This window comes from Macaca nemestrina, chromosome 9 (genome assembly GCF_043159975.1).
Source record: "Macaca nemestrina isolate mMacNem1 chromosome 9, mMacNem.hap1, whole genome shotgun sequence".
Classification (NCBI taxonomy): domain Eukaryota; kingdom Metazoa; phylum Chordata; class Mammalia; order Primates; family Cercopithecidae; genus Macaca; species Macaca nemestrina.
Genome location: NC_092133.1, coordinates 69,922,541 through 69,937,702, shown reverse-complemented (window position 1 = coordinate 69,937,702; position 15,162 = coordinate 69,922,541). Strand labels below are relative to the sequence as shown.

General features: G+C 39.2%; 1 protein-coding gene across 8 annotated transcripts in view; it reads left to right on the top strand.

Moving 5' to 3' along the window:
* The window catches only part of LOC105466019 (protein phosphatase 3 catalytic subunit beta), a 61,019-nt gene that overhangs the window by 8,939 nt on the left and 36,918 nt on the right, over positions 1-15,162 (top strand). For all 8 annotated transcript variants that reach the window (XM_011714798.3, XM_011714801.3, XM_011714797.3 and 5 more), the window contains exons 2-4: positions 8,232-8,432; positions 9,129-9,253; positions 12,735-12,846. In XM_011714798.3, the coding sequence (XP_011713100.1) occupies positions 8,232-8,432; positions 9,129-9,253; positions 12,735-12,846 (438 nt within the window). The remainder of the gene's footprint in view (positions 1-8,231; positions 8,433-9,128; positions 9,254-12,734; positions 12,847-15,162) is intronic.

Below are 15,162 nucleotides of genomic sequence, written 5' to 3'. Positions count from 1 at the left end.
TATATTGTCATTGCTACATAAATTAGTGTCGTTAAACAAGTATTTTGGAAACTATAATCATTAATTCTGTAAACATTTCTTAATACCTGTGTTTCTCCTGTTTGGTTTTTTTTTTTTTTTTTTTTTTTTTTTGGTTTTTTTTTTTGTGAGATGGAGTCTCATTCTGTTGCCCCAGCTGGAGTGCAGTGGCGTGATCTCGGCTCACTGCAACCTCTGCCTCCCAGGTTCAAGCAACTCTCCTCCCTCAGCCTCCCAAGTAGCTGGAATTACAGGCATCTACCACCACGCCCTGCTAATTTTTGTATTTTTAGTAGAGAGGGATTTCGCCATGATGACCAGGCTATTATTCTCAAACTCCTGACCTCAAGCGATTCACCCGCCTCGGCCTCCCAGAGTACTGGGATTGCAGGCATGAGCCACTGCGCCTGGCCAGTTCTTAAGTTTTAGATAGGTTATCACATAGACCTTGACGATGGTGGAACTTAGAATGGATAAGACTTGTGGGCCAGAAACTTGAGCTTTTGATGACTAGTTTTTTTTTTTTTTTTTTTTTTTTTTTTTGAGAGAAAGTCTCACTGTCTCACTCTCGCCCAGGCTGTAGTACAGTGGTGCAATCCTGGCTTACTGCAACCTCCACCTCCCAGGTTCAAGCAATTCTCGTGCCTCAGCACCCCCCCAGTAGTTAGGATTATAGGTGCCCACCACCATGCCTGGCTAATTTTTGTATTTTTAGTACAGACGGATTTCACCATGTTGGCTAGGCTGGTCTGAAACTCCTGATCTCAGGTGATCCACCAGCCTCAGCCTCCTAAAGTGCTGGGATTACAGATGTGAGCTGCGGAGCCAGGAGCCCAGCCTATAATCGCTAGTTTAATAGATAGCCAGGATAAGGGTAAACTAGCCAGAGGCATGAATCTCAAAGGAGGAGGCATCTTTTTTTCCCTAGTGGAGCAATGATGTTGGAAGTGCTAATGGAGAGCTAAGAGAATGCTGAAGTCTCCGCTGGGATTAGTGGAATGTGGAAAAATGAGCACCATCCACTTTGAAAAAAGAATTTGAGAAGTATCCTTCAGGAGACCCAAGATTTAATTAAACTAGAGAGACAAGACACTACAAATATTCTGTGTAGAGCTAAAGAACAGAGAGGCCGGGCGCGGTGGCTCACGCCTGTAATCCCAGCACTTTGCGAGGCTGAGGTGGGTGGATCACCTGAGGTCAGGAGTTCAAGACCAGCCTGACCAACATGGGGAAACCCCAGCTCTACTAAAAATACAGAATTAGCTGGGCGTGGTGGTGCATGCCTGTAATCCCAACTATTTGGGAGGCTGAGACAGGAGAATCGCTTGAACCTGGGAGGCGGTGGTTGCAGTGAGCCGAGATTGCGCCATCGCACTCCAGCGTGGGCAACAAGAGCAAAACTCCGTCTCAAAAAACAAAAAAACGAAAAAAAAATCCAGTGGGGCCAACATAATGAAACCCCATCTCTACTAAAAATACAAAAAATTGGCTGGGCACGGTGGCTCACACCTGTAATCCCAGCACTTTGGAAGGCTGAGACAGGGGGATCATGAGGTCAGGGGTGCGAGTCCAGCCTGGCCAACATGGTGAAACCCCGTCTCTACTGAAAATACAAAAATTAGTCAGTCATGGTGGTGCATGCCTGTAATCCCAGCTGCTCAGGAGAATCGCTTGAACCTGCGAGGCAGAGGTTGCAGTGAGCCCAGATTGCGCCATTGCACTCCAGTCTGGGCAACAAAGCTAGACTCCATCTAATATATATATATATACACACACACACACACACACACACACACAAAATTAGCTGGGTGTGGTGGTGTGCACCTGTAGTCTCAGCTATTTGGGAGGCTGAGGCAGGAGAATTGCTTGAACCTGGGAGGTGGAGGTTGCAGTGAGCTGAGATCGTGCCTCTGCATTCTAGCCCAGGCGACAATGCGAGACTCCGCAAAAAAAAAAAAAAAAAAAAAAAAAAGATTGTGTGTAGGGATTGTGGGATAGATTAAAACAAAATCTTATAATAGGAATTCTGAAGGCCCCAGTGAAAAGGATGGAGGGAGAACAGCAAGAAGGAAATGGTATGAGGGAAAGAAATACAGACAAAAATTTAGAAGTATAGATGTAGAGACTGTATTTTGGATAGTTGCCAAGGATAGCAGTGATGGGAAGCACCATGGGATTAACTGACCTTAGGCATCTGAATGATACTTTGGAGTCAAGTTATTCACTTGGCACAGGCTGTACCCCCGTTGAAGTTAGAGGCCTCATAGGGCTAAGAGGGCAGCCCTTGCTTAGAATTGGGGAACAGGATCAGTTAATTCTCAGGTTTCTTTGCCCAGTGGTAGAAACATTAAGAAGATGTCTGTACCATCATCCCCTCTTTCCCAATTCCTGATCAGTCTGTGTTCTTGGTTTATTTTTCCAACTTCCTAAATTAAAATGTTTTTCAGTCCTATTTTTTTAGCCACTATACATTAAATGTGAGTGAAAATACCTTGCAAATATTATTGGTTACTATATAGATATGCCCTTCATGTCAAAATTTGGATAAAAGGAAGATTTTCAACAGAACAGTTTGGTCAAAATGAATGTTACCAAATCAAGATTTTTAGGTTTTGAGGGGATTTTGTAGCTCTTGTTTGTTTTTGTTTTTGTTTTTTTTTTGAGACGCAGTTTTGCTGTTGTCACCCAGGCTGGAGTGCAGTGGCATGATCTCGGCTCACTGCAACCTCCGCCCCTCCAGGTTCAAGTGATTCTCCTGCCTCAGCCTCCTGAGTAGCTGGGGTTACAGGCGCACGCCCCTATGCCCAGCTAATTTTTGGGTTTTTAGTAGAGACAGGGTTTCTCCACGTTAGTCAGGCTGGTCTCGACCTCCTGACCTCAGGTGATTCACCTGCCTCAACCTCCCAAAGTGCTGGGATTACAGGCGTGAGCCACCATGCCTGGCCGATTTTGTAGCTCTTTAGATTGTTCCAACACATCCTCTATTATTAGCCATTTCAGTTGTTGACTATTTGTATTGCATGTATATACATTTATTTTCTGTTTTTTCCCTATCACAAATATAGAAAAGTGAGGAAACATAGTCTGAAAATTAGGAGAAAAAAGTATATATGGAGGGGGGAAAATAAACTCTGGAAAAGCAGAAATACTTGGCTGAAGATGAATTAGAAATAAAAAAGAAAAACCTTTAAAAAGCCTGGAAACTATATGGAAGTGCTTTAAAATGCTTTAGGAGTTGCAAAACAAAGTGGTAGTTGAGAATTAATTGTTTTTTTGTTTTTTTTTTTTGAGATAGAGTCTCTATCGCCCCAGCTGGAGTTCATGGCACGATCTCGGCTCACTACAACCTCCGCCCCCTCCAGCTTCAAGCGATTCTTCTGCCTCAGCCTCCCAAGTATCTGGGACTACAGGTGTGACACCATGCCTGGCTAATTTTTGTATTTTCAGTAGCGATGGGGTTTCACCATGTTGGCCAGGCTGGTCTTGAACTCCTGACCACAAGTGATCTACCTGCCTTGGCCTCCCAAAGTGCTGGGACTGCAGGCATGAACCACCCCACCTGGCCAGAGAATTAATTTTTGATGAAAAAAAATTTTGACTCTCTATTGAGCAACTTGTTTTAGGCCAAATTCTATTTCGACAGTTATCTTTTGCCCCGTCAGGTCTCCTGCTGAAGCTCCTTTCTCCACTTGCGAAACAATACTATACATGCCTTTTTTCTCTTATTTGCTGATAAATTAAAATTTATTTTATTTTTATTTTTTATTTTTAGACGGAGTCTTGCTCTGTCGCCCAGGCTGGAATGCACTGGCACGATCTCAGCCCACTGCAACCTCCACCTCCCCAATTCAAGCGATTCTCCTGTCTCAGCCTCCTGAGTAGCTGGGACGACAGGCGTGCGGCCACCACGCCTGGCTAATTTTTTGTGTTTTTAGTGGAGATGGGGTTTCACCATGTTGGCCAGGCTGGTTTTGAATTCCTGACCTCAAGTGATCCACCCGCCTCAGCCTCCCAAAGTGCTGGGATTACAGGCACGAGCCTCTGCGCCCAGCCAAAACATACTCATTTGAAACTGCCAATTTTTATTTTCTGTGTTATGTTAACATTGATTCCCTATAGCTTTCATCTACCTTTACTCATGAGTAGGTGACGTTTTTCTACCAGTCAACCTGTACACATTTTTAAAAACTGTCCTAGCTGGTTTTGAAATGTAATGTAGAAGTGCCTTGAGTTGAAAAATAAATAGGAAATACAGGTCTTTAGATAACTAACTGTGGCATGGAGTCAGTTTATACTTTCTTTTTCAGGTGAATACATTATAATTCTTCAGTGTGACTTGAAGTAGAGCATTCACAGTGTGCTTGAAAACATGCAGTACCACTTGTGTCTGGCTAAGGGGGAAGTAGGGAGTGGTCTCATAGGTGGATTTTTGGGAAGTTCTATGTTTTGAACTGAATTGAGCAATTAGTGGAATTATGTTGTTGATTGTTAGGAAGTATATATCATCTAGGCCAGGTGCAGTGGCTGATGCCCGTAATCCCAACACTTTGGGAGGCCGAGGCAGGCGGATCACCTGAGGTTAGGAGTTTGAGACCAGCCTGGGCAACACGGTGAAACCCTGTCTCTACTATAAATATGAAGATTAGCTGGGCGTGGTAGCGGGCGCCTGTAATCTGAGCTACTTGGGAGGCTGAGGCAGGAGAATCGCTTGAACCCAGGAGGTAGAGGTTGTAGTGAGCTGAAATCTCGCCACTGCATTCCAGCCTGGGCGACAAGAGTGAGACTCTGTCTCAAAATAAATAAATAAATAGGAAATATTCATCATGTAGAACACAGCTTTTTTTTCTTTTCCTTTTTTTTTTTTTTTGAGACTGAGTCTCGATCTGTCTCCAGGCTGGAGTGCAGTGGCACAATCTTGGCTCACTGCAATGCCTGCCTCCTGGGTTCAAGTGATTCTCCTGCCTCAGCCTCCCAAGTGGCTAGGACTACAGGTGTGCACCACCACACCCAGCTAATTTTTGTATTTTTAGTAGAGACGAGGTTTTACCATGGTGGCCAGGGTGGTCTCAAAACCTTGACCTTGTGATCTGCCTGCCTTGGCCTTCCAAAGTACGAGGATTACAGGCGTGAGCCACCGCACCCGGCCAGAACACAGCATCTTAAATAGTGTTTCTTTTCCCAAGTAGAGTGCTAAAAAAAAAAAAAAAAAAAAAATTTCTCTGACCTGATGAAAAACTGTGATTCTATCTTGATCTCAGAAATTTGTGTTTATTAGTAAGAAATATTTAACCTTCTCATTTTTATAATGTCCCAAAAGTAACACTTGATTTATTTAGTAATCAGTTCATTAAAAATGTTTATATTTTTAAACAATTACTCTACCATGAGGGCAAATTTGGTTATAGCATATATAATGGTTTGTTTAATCTTTGGTTGGTAAAAACGTACTTTGAGGCTTTTATTTTATTAGAATCTTGACATGCTATATTTGGGGGTAAAATATATTTTAATGCCTTACTCTAGATGAGTAAGAAGTAATGATAATACATGTTTCTTGTGAAGGGAAAATAAAGTCCAGTTTTATTTTACTATATATCAAATAGTAATAAAAAAAAAGATTAGTGATTTCAGTCTTTCAGAAATGGTTGGCATCCCTCTGCCTTAGTTCTTATCTCATTTGTAAAGGATTGAGTTCTTCCTTAATGTTTTCTCCTGATATGAGAATGTGGTTATATTCTTTCTTAGGTAATTGATATGAATCTAACCCAGTTTTTTTTTTTTTTTTTTTTTTTTTGGTTACTTTAAGTTGAAATGTAAAGGAGCAGTTGGTCCTGTACATTTACAGGCTTCTCTGTGATAATTGATAATCACAATCATGACCCTAAAGCATCAGGAAAATACTGTATACCATATGCTCAGATATATATGTATATATATCTGATATATATATATATATATCTGATATATATATATCAGATAGAGATAGAGACAGGGTCTCACTCTGTTGCCCAGGCTGGAGTGCAGTGGCATAGTCTGGGCTCACTGCAACCTCCGCCTCCCCAGGTTTAAGTGATTCTCTTGCCTCACCCTCCCGAGTAGCTGGGACTACAGGCATGCGCCCCCACACCCAGCTAATTTTTGTGTTTTTAGTAGAGATAGGGTTTCACCATGTTGGCCAGGCTGGTCTTGAACTCCTGACTTCAAATGATCCACTGGCCTTGGCCTCCCAAAGTCTGGGATTTCAGGCGTGAGCCACTGCACCCGGCCTACTTAAAAAAAATTTTTTTTTTCAGAAAAGAGGGAGCTGCCTTACATTTCAGTCTATATTTATTACACTCCTAATGTACATTTCTCTCTCACTTTCTTTATTTTGCAAAGCAAAGTACTATTCAGTAAAGAGCCTGAAACTGCTTCAGTCCAAGCTGATTTTGAATGCATAAAGATTTACTTGTTGGATTCAGTAAAAAAGGAATAAGAAAAACTTACTATATAGTAATTTTTCCTAGGTATATGACCTCAAAATTGTGCTTAGATGCCATTGAAATAAACATTCATGTTTTCCATTCCACTCAACAAGTATCACTTATAAACAGTACAGTTGGTGATTTCTTATGGAAATCATAAATATGTACTGCAGAGTGAAAAAACCAACTACTTAACTATGATGAAATGGGAACTTTTGGTTAAATTTGTAGGGATAGGCCAGGTGCAGTGGCTCATGCCTGTAATCCCAGAACTTTGGGAAGCCAAGGCGGGCAGATCACCTGAGATCAGGAGTTTGACACCAGCCAGACCAACATGGTGAAACCCAGTCTCTACTAAAAATACAAAAATTAGCTTTGCATAATGGCGGATGCCTGTAATCTCAGCTACTCGGGAGGCTGAGGCAGGAGAATCCCTTGAACCCAGGAGGCGAAGGTTGCAGTGAGCCAAGTTCGCGCCACTGCATTCCAGCCTGGGCAACAGAACAAGACTCCATCTCAAAAAAAAAAAATTGCTGGCCGGGCGCGGTGGCTCAAGCCTGTAATCCCAGCACTTTGGGAGGCCGAGACGGGCGGATCACGAGGTCAGGAGATCGAGACCATCCTGGCTAACCCGGTGAAACCCCGTCTCTAGTAAAAAATACAAAAAAATAGCCGGGCGAGGTGGCGGGTGCCTGTAGTCCCAGCTACTCGGGAGGCTGAGGCAGGAGAATGGCGTAAACCCGGGAGGCGGAGCTTGCAGTGAGCCGAGATCCAGCCACTGCACTCCAGTCTCGGCGACAGAGCAAGACTCCGTCTCAAAAAAAAAAAAAATTACAGGGATAAATTTGCAGTGATAACATTTTACACATGTGCAAAAAGTGCTGTATCTCAAACAGTTTTGATGGAAATGAAGATGATTTGCTTTCAGAATGTGTGTTAGATGACTCAAAAAGTGACTCCAATGATAAGGAATGCACTGGTTTCAAATTTATGCATAAAGATTTTCAATGAAAGTGTTTTGTGAAACATTAAGGTAGGAGAAAAATCAATATTTTGAAATTATGGTTTATTATTTTAAGCCTACTAAATTAATTTACATTTCAGAAGTAAACATCTGGTGTTTGGTCTATATCTCTAGAAGTGTATAGTCAAGTTGGTCAGAAAACATTGTTTTTATGTTCTTGTTAGAAAGGGATAAGGTAAATCACCTTGTATTTGGAATTTCTTTCTATTTAGGCTTATTTGGTATTAAAGTGTTGTGGGGTTTTTTTGAGATGGTGTCTCGATGTGTTGCCCCAGCTGGTCTCCAATTTCTGGCCTCAAGAGATCCTCCTGCCCCAGCCTCCCAAGTAGTTGTGATTACAGACATGCTCCACTACTCCCAGCATTAAATTGTATTTTTTGTACTTCATTTAAGGTAAAGAATATCTAATACTGTAATACAATATTTTGAGAGTTCTGCCTAAAAATGTTTTGGCTTAAACAAAAAAGCTTTGGTTATCCTGAAAGAACTTAATTTTGTGAGACGACTCAGTTCTCTAATAATTCTCTACAAAGAACATGTTAATATAAATAGCTTTAAAAGTGGTATAATTTGCTTACTATTTAGAAAAACACTTCTACCCAATAAATGAAGAAGAAAGAAAAATCTCTGCTTTACAATTTTTATTCTTATCTAGATCCAATTATTAGTTTTTAAGTTAATATATTTTTGGTGACTTATTTTTTATTAATTAAAAAAATGTGCAGCTGTCCCTTTCCCCCCAACACATCGCTTGACATCTGAAGAAGTATTTGATCTGGATGGGATACCCAGGGTTGATGTTCTGAAGAATCACTTGGTAAAAGAAGGTCGAGTAGATGAAGAAATTGCGCTTAGAATTATCAACGAAGGTGCTGCCATCCTTCGGAGAGAGAAAACCATGATAGAAGTAGAAGCTCCAATCACAGGTAAGCTTATTCATGTTTTGGGTATTATTTTTATTATGTCGTTGTTTAGTTGCCTGGATTTAAAACTTACTGTTTTCAATGATACTGTATGCTAAATCAATATTACTTGGACATTATCTTGAATTTCCAAATTATTTTCCATACTTAAAAAAGATTGCCTGTTTTCAGTGAATAGACATGATTCTAAATAATCTGAGTGTAGAAGTTAGTCTATTATGCTTTCGTTAAGGTTTCATCAATTGTATTGACCATACTTCAGTTTGATTCAATACTTAACTTTGCTTTCAATTGTTAGGGTCAAATACCTTGATATCATATCAGATACCAAAAGTGACCATTTAGAGAGCAACAGAAAGTATTGAGTTAGAATGGATATTTTAACTGCCACCATTGTAATTTTGTCATCTTGAAACTTAAAACACATCCTTGGAGTCCTAGAGACAATCTTTATAAATGTAGATGACAGTTTGTCACTGACCACAAATTTCATTATTTCTGTTACATCTTTTTCTAGATCTTGAGCACATGAACACTTGGTTACACATCATCCTAATCATGACTCTTCACAGACTACTTCCTTCTCAGACATTTCTTGATAGCATTTATACTATGTCTTTTGTAAAATACGTTTTAACTTAACTAAAATTTGTTATTTTAGAGATTTTTTTCCGTTGTCTAATAATCTTCTTGTTTCAGTGTGTGGTGACATCCATGGCCAATTTTTTGATCTGATGAAACTTTTTGAAGTAGGAGGATCACCTGCTAATACACGATACCTTTTTCTTGGCGATTATGTGGACAGAGGTTATTTTAGTATAGAGGTAATAATCATAAACTGTCATTTGATTTGCTGTTAAGTGTTAACATAGATGCTTTCCCTTAATCCTAGTTTTCACAAGTACCTGTGTTAGGTTTTTTTTTAAATAACTCTGCATATTCTGAAGTTTTTATGAAAAGCTACTGTTTATTCCTGTTCTGTCTTTCAAACAATTCAAATAAATTTGTTTGGATAACTCTGTTTATATAATTATAATTGCCATTTTTTCCCCAGTGGAATTTTTGAGCAGACTGAGGGGTCTTTATTGCCCTGTTAACTAGTGGCCTTAAAAAGTTAGTGCTATTTATCTCTCTTGCCCCTAAAGGCATTAAACCATGTGAAAAAAGATTACTTGAATTCTCTCTGATTAAATAAAGTATATTGTGATTTTTTTATTGCTTGAGCCCTAGTGCTTCTGTTTCTCCTTATGTAGCTATTAAGACTCAAGTGTATCATATGGAATCTTTATGTATTTGGAAAGTATTAGTTTGTTTTTAAAAACTTGAGGCATTAAAATGACCTTTTGATTATCACTTAACAGTAGATGGTTCCTTTTGCTCCTTTTTCTTTTTTCTTTTTCTTTTCTTTTTCTTTTTTTTTTTTTTTTTGAGACAGTGTCTTACTCTGTGGCCCATGCTGGAGTACAGTGGCACCAGCATGGCTCAATGTAGCCTTGAGCTCTTGAGCTCAAGGGATCATTCTGTCCCAGTCTCTCAAATAGCTGGGACCACAGGTGCACACCACCATGCCCAGACTAAATTTTAATTTTTTTGTAGCAATTGAGTCTCTTATGTTGCCCAGGCTGGTCTTGAACTCCTGGGCTCAAGTGATCCTCCCGCCTTGGTCTCCCAAAGTGTTGAGATTACAGATGTGAGCCTTGTTGCCCTGCCATCTTTTTAAATTGTATAAATAAAATTCTGTAACTGTAGAACAATATGTATTTTCCAATATATACATTTTCTTTCTTTAATGAAAAAGGGATCATATTATAATATTGTCTGTAACTTGCTTTTTCATACATCCCTACACCGAATGTCTTTCCAAGTCAGTAAATATAAACTTGTAGCATCATTTCAATAGCTACATTGTTTTCCACCTAATAACAAACTATAATTAATTAATTCCTTGTGGTTAGACACTGAAGATGTTCCCAGTTTTTTGCCTTTACAAATGATGCTTCAATGAGTCATATTATTCTTGCATCTTTATATACTTGCCCGATTATTTTTGTATGACAAATTCCTAGAGGTAGAATTGTGGGGTCAAATTTCTACCAATAGATACCTGTGTTGCACATTTACTATGTTGTAAGCATGTTCTAGGCACTGAACACATGTTGATTAATCCTTACAATAATATTAATGAGGTAAGTACTGTTGTTTTATTCATTTTATAGATGAGGAACCTGAGGCTTAGAGAGGTTAAGTAACTTGCCTAAGGTTGTATTATTAGTAAACAGCATAGCCAGGCAATGTGACTCCAAGCATGTGCTTTTAACCACCTTTCCTAGTAGATATTGAAACCTTACCTGGTGAATTTACGTTGGTTACTGTTGTTTATATCCCCTTCTCCAGTGTTTCCAATATACCTTTTTTTCTGAGGTGTGCTAGGATTCTCAAGAGTGGAAGGAAGTTCTAGACTCCGTCAGTCCTGCTTCCCTTAGGAATTTTACTATCTTGAGTTCTTCTACCTCCTGCTGATAGTTGATTATTAGCCTCGTCAGCTTTTCCCAAATTATCACAAGGCTTCAGGCAAATCAGAAAATGGCCCATCCTAACAAAAAAATTTCAGGCATTTGACAAAAGCAATAAAATGAACAGTTTTATGACGCTTATTTGGTAACTAAGTTGGTGTGCATATCCTTGTATAAGATTGTTTTGTAGCTGACTCTTTTTTTTTTTTTTTTGAGACAGACTCTCACTCTGTTGCCCAGCCTGGAGTGCAATGGTGTGATCTCGGCTCACTGCAACCTCTGCCTCCCAGGTTCAAGCGATTCTCCTGCCTCAGCCTCCCGAATAGTTGGAATTACAGGTGCCCACCAACACTCCTGGCTAGTTTTTGTATTTTTAGTAGAGACAGGGTTTCACCATGTTGGTCAAGCTGGTCTCGAACTCCTGACCTCAGGTGATCTGCCTGCCTCGGCCTCCCAAAGTGCTGGGATTACAGGTGTGAGCCACCGTGCCTGGATGTAGCTGATTCTTTTAATACCTTTTGTTGTTATAAAAGGAAAATAACAAAGACTCAAAACAAGCAATGAGAACAGATTATTTCCCTGATTTTATTACTTTTTTCCCTTTTGAATAAAATGAAGGTGTGAATAGTTACACGTTTAAATATACCTTAATTTATTAACAATAAAGTTTGGTTGGGTGTGGTGGCTCACATCTGTAATCCCAGCACAGGTTGGCCAAGTCAGGCAGATTGCTTGAACCTAAGAGTTCGAGACCAGCCGGGGAAGCATGGTGAAACCCTGGCTCCACAAAAAAATACAGAAACTTAGCTGGGCCTTGTGGCATGTGCCTGTAAGTCCCAGCTGCTCAAGAGACTGAGGTAGGAGGATTGCTTGAGCCCAGAAGGTTGAGGCTGCAGTGAGCAGTAATTGTGCGACTCCAACCTGGGTTACAGTGAGACTTTGTCTCTAAAAATAAAAAAGTTTGTTTTTTCTTTTTGCATGTGATTATATACCATGCTTATTTCCATATGAAATAGTTCTTCCTTTTTTAAGCAAATAAGTAGTGAGTCTCTTATGTTAAACCTGTTTAGAGAACAGCATCTGCTATAATGTTTAATAATATTTTTATGTAAAAAATTACATTTGCATTGAATTAGTTCAGATAATAAGCACTTACCATATGTAAGGCAATATTCATAATCAACTAAACAAACATAAAACATGGACCTTCCCTTCATTAGGTAGCATGGCATAATGCTTAAGATCAGAGGATCAGAATCCTGTCTCCATCACTTAGAAGTTTTGTGGTTTTGGACAAGTTACTTAAGATCTTTGCTTCAGTTTCTGATTTGTAAAATAAAGATGATATTACATACTTCATAGTGTTGTTTAAGGAATAAATTAGGAGAATTAATTATATAGTGCTTCACACATTGTAAGTAATCAGTAAATGTTAGCTGCTGTTATTTTGACATTATTATTTTATTTACTAATAGGCATCTGTAGGCCAATGTGCTAATTGTTTTTATATTGGGCAGTCTGTAAATCAAAAGTAATTAAATAGATTGTTTGACTCATTCATTCAACAAATATTTATTGCTCTTCTCCTATTTGCTAGCTACTTTTCTAGGAGTAGAGAATCAAAAGTGAGTAAGATGACAAAATCTGTGATTTTGTGGTGCTTATGTTTTAGTAAGGGACAAAGAAAGATAATAGGGGATGGTAAGGTTAATAGAGGAAAAGGAGCAAAGATCAAGCAGCTTCATTAAACAAAAATACAAGATAAATTCACTAGAAAAATTTTCTTTTGCAGTGTGTCTTATATTTATGGGTTCTGAAGATTCTATACCCAAGCACATTATTTCTTCTGAGAGGCAACCATGAATGCAGACACCTTACTGAATATTTTACCTTTAAGCAGGAATGTGAGTACTGCCAGGAGAAATGTTTTCACTTCCTCAGTATTCTTTTGGACTTATGTGTGTAGTAAGCGTTTTGAGGACTTTACAGTGCAACATGTAAGGATAGATTTCATGTCTACACGTAAAGCTTTGAGGAAAGTTGTCGAGCACTCTTTGGTATTTAATGGCGTTTAATTGAGAAGTTTTTGGTGGGGCATGGTGGTTCACGTCTGTAATCCCAGCACTTTGGGAGGCCCAGGCAGGCAGATTGCCTGAGCTCAGGAGTTGGAGACCATCCTGGCCAGCATGGTGAAACACCGTCTCCACCAAAAGTACAAAAAAAAAAAAATTAACTGGGTGTGGCAGTGTACTCCTATAGTCCCAGCTACTCAGGAGGCTGAGGTGGGAGGATCACTTGAGCCTGGGAATCAGAGGTTGTAGTGAGCTGAGATCGTCCCACTGCATTCCAAACTGGGCTCTAGAGTCAGTCCCTGTCTCAAAAAAAAAAATTTTTTTCATTTCAGAATTTCCTATTATGTTTAACTTTTACAAACATGCTTAGTAGTTTAGAGTTTTATATATAAGTTTTAATGTTAAAATTAATTTTTCTAAGCCGGGCATGGTGGCTCACACCTGTAATCCCAGCACTTTGGGAAGCCGAGGCTGGTGGATCACCTGAGGTCAGGAGTTTGAGACCAGCCTGGCCAACACGGCGAAACACCATGTCTACTAAAAATACAAAAATTAGCCAGATGTGGTTATATATGCCTGTAATCCCAGGTACTCAGGAGGCTGAGGCAGGAGAATCATTTGAACCTGGGAGGTGGAGGGTGCAGTGAGCCGAGATTGTGCCATTGTACTTCCAGCCTGGGCAACAAGAGCGAAACTCTGTCTCATATATATATATATAAATATATGTATATATATATATTTTTCTAACAGGAAAAAATAAAAACCAAAAGAAAAAAATGTATTTTTGCATTGGAGATTTTTGTCCTTCAATCTTGAGGCATTCCTGTGAGGGATCATAACAAATTGTTTATCCTGTTATCATTGCAGATCATTTCAATCATGCTTTTAATGATTGAAATTCTTTAAAAAAAAAATTTTTTTTTTTTGGTATCATAGTTTTAAGACTAGTCAGGTACAGTGGTTGGTGAAATTCTTAACCTACAATGTTTATCCCTTTTCTCTCTCAAATTATTACCGCAATGGTAATCTAATACCTGTAAGTAACCATGTTACAGAACAAGGTTAGGCCTTTTTCACACATCAAACCTTTGTGCTTTTAAATTATTTTAATTATTTTTTTTTTGAGACAGTCTCGCTCTGTTGCCCTGGCTGGAGTGCAGTGGTGTGATCTCGGCTCACAGCAACCTCCTCCTCCCGGGTTCAAGTGTTCTCCTCCCTCAGCTTCCCGAGTAACTGGAATTACAGGCACGCGCCACCACGCCCTGCTAATTGTGTTTTTAGTAGAGGCGGGGTTTCACCATGTTGGCCAGGCTGGTCTCTAACTCCTGACCTCAAGTGATCCGCCTGCATAGTCCTTCCAAAGTCCTGGGATTACAGGTGTGAGCCATTGTGCCTGGCCTGACTTTGTGCTTTTTAAATTAATATTCATGACTGTATTAAGTAGAGTTAAATTCTAAAAACAGAAATAATTTCAACGTTTTGAGACTCAAAACATGATCCATTAAAGATCATATTAAGTAGAGACTTGCAGTAAAAGGAGAAAAATACAGTGATGGGTAGTGGCAGAAGTGGCATACTCTTACAACGTCAAGGATCAGGCAGTTAACCTAAATGAGTAAGATAAGTCCTGGAAAGTGCATGCTTGACCTAAAAGCAGTCAAATTAGAATTTTTATTAAACCACAGTGCTAGAAAACAGGTTCGTTAGCACACTACCAGTTTAGAACCTCTGGTACTGGATATATATATAGTTTTTAAAAATATTTGAATATTATAGTATTAAAACAGGAAGTAGGAACTAAGTTCTTTTTCTTTGCTTAGATAAATAACAAATCACCTACCAAAATCTCATCAAAACCAAAATACTCAGGAATTTAAAGTTATAAAGGAGCAAAGGAAAGTGCATGACATCTCTCTAAAAGTAAATGATAGTTTGATTTGGTAGAGTTTTGTCTTTCTTGTGTTTCTATATTGGCTTCGTGCTTCACTGCCCATTTTTAAGTATTCATTGTAGACAAGAGGAACCCCTCAGCTTTTCTGACATACGAGTATGCTGTTACTTTTATTTTTCAGAAAAATTGGATGAACTTTGAATTTTGTTGTGATGATGTAGTCGTCTTGCCTGTAATAACAATAGTCATTGACTCTT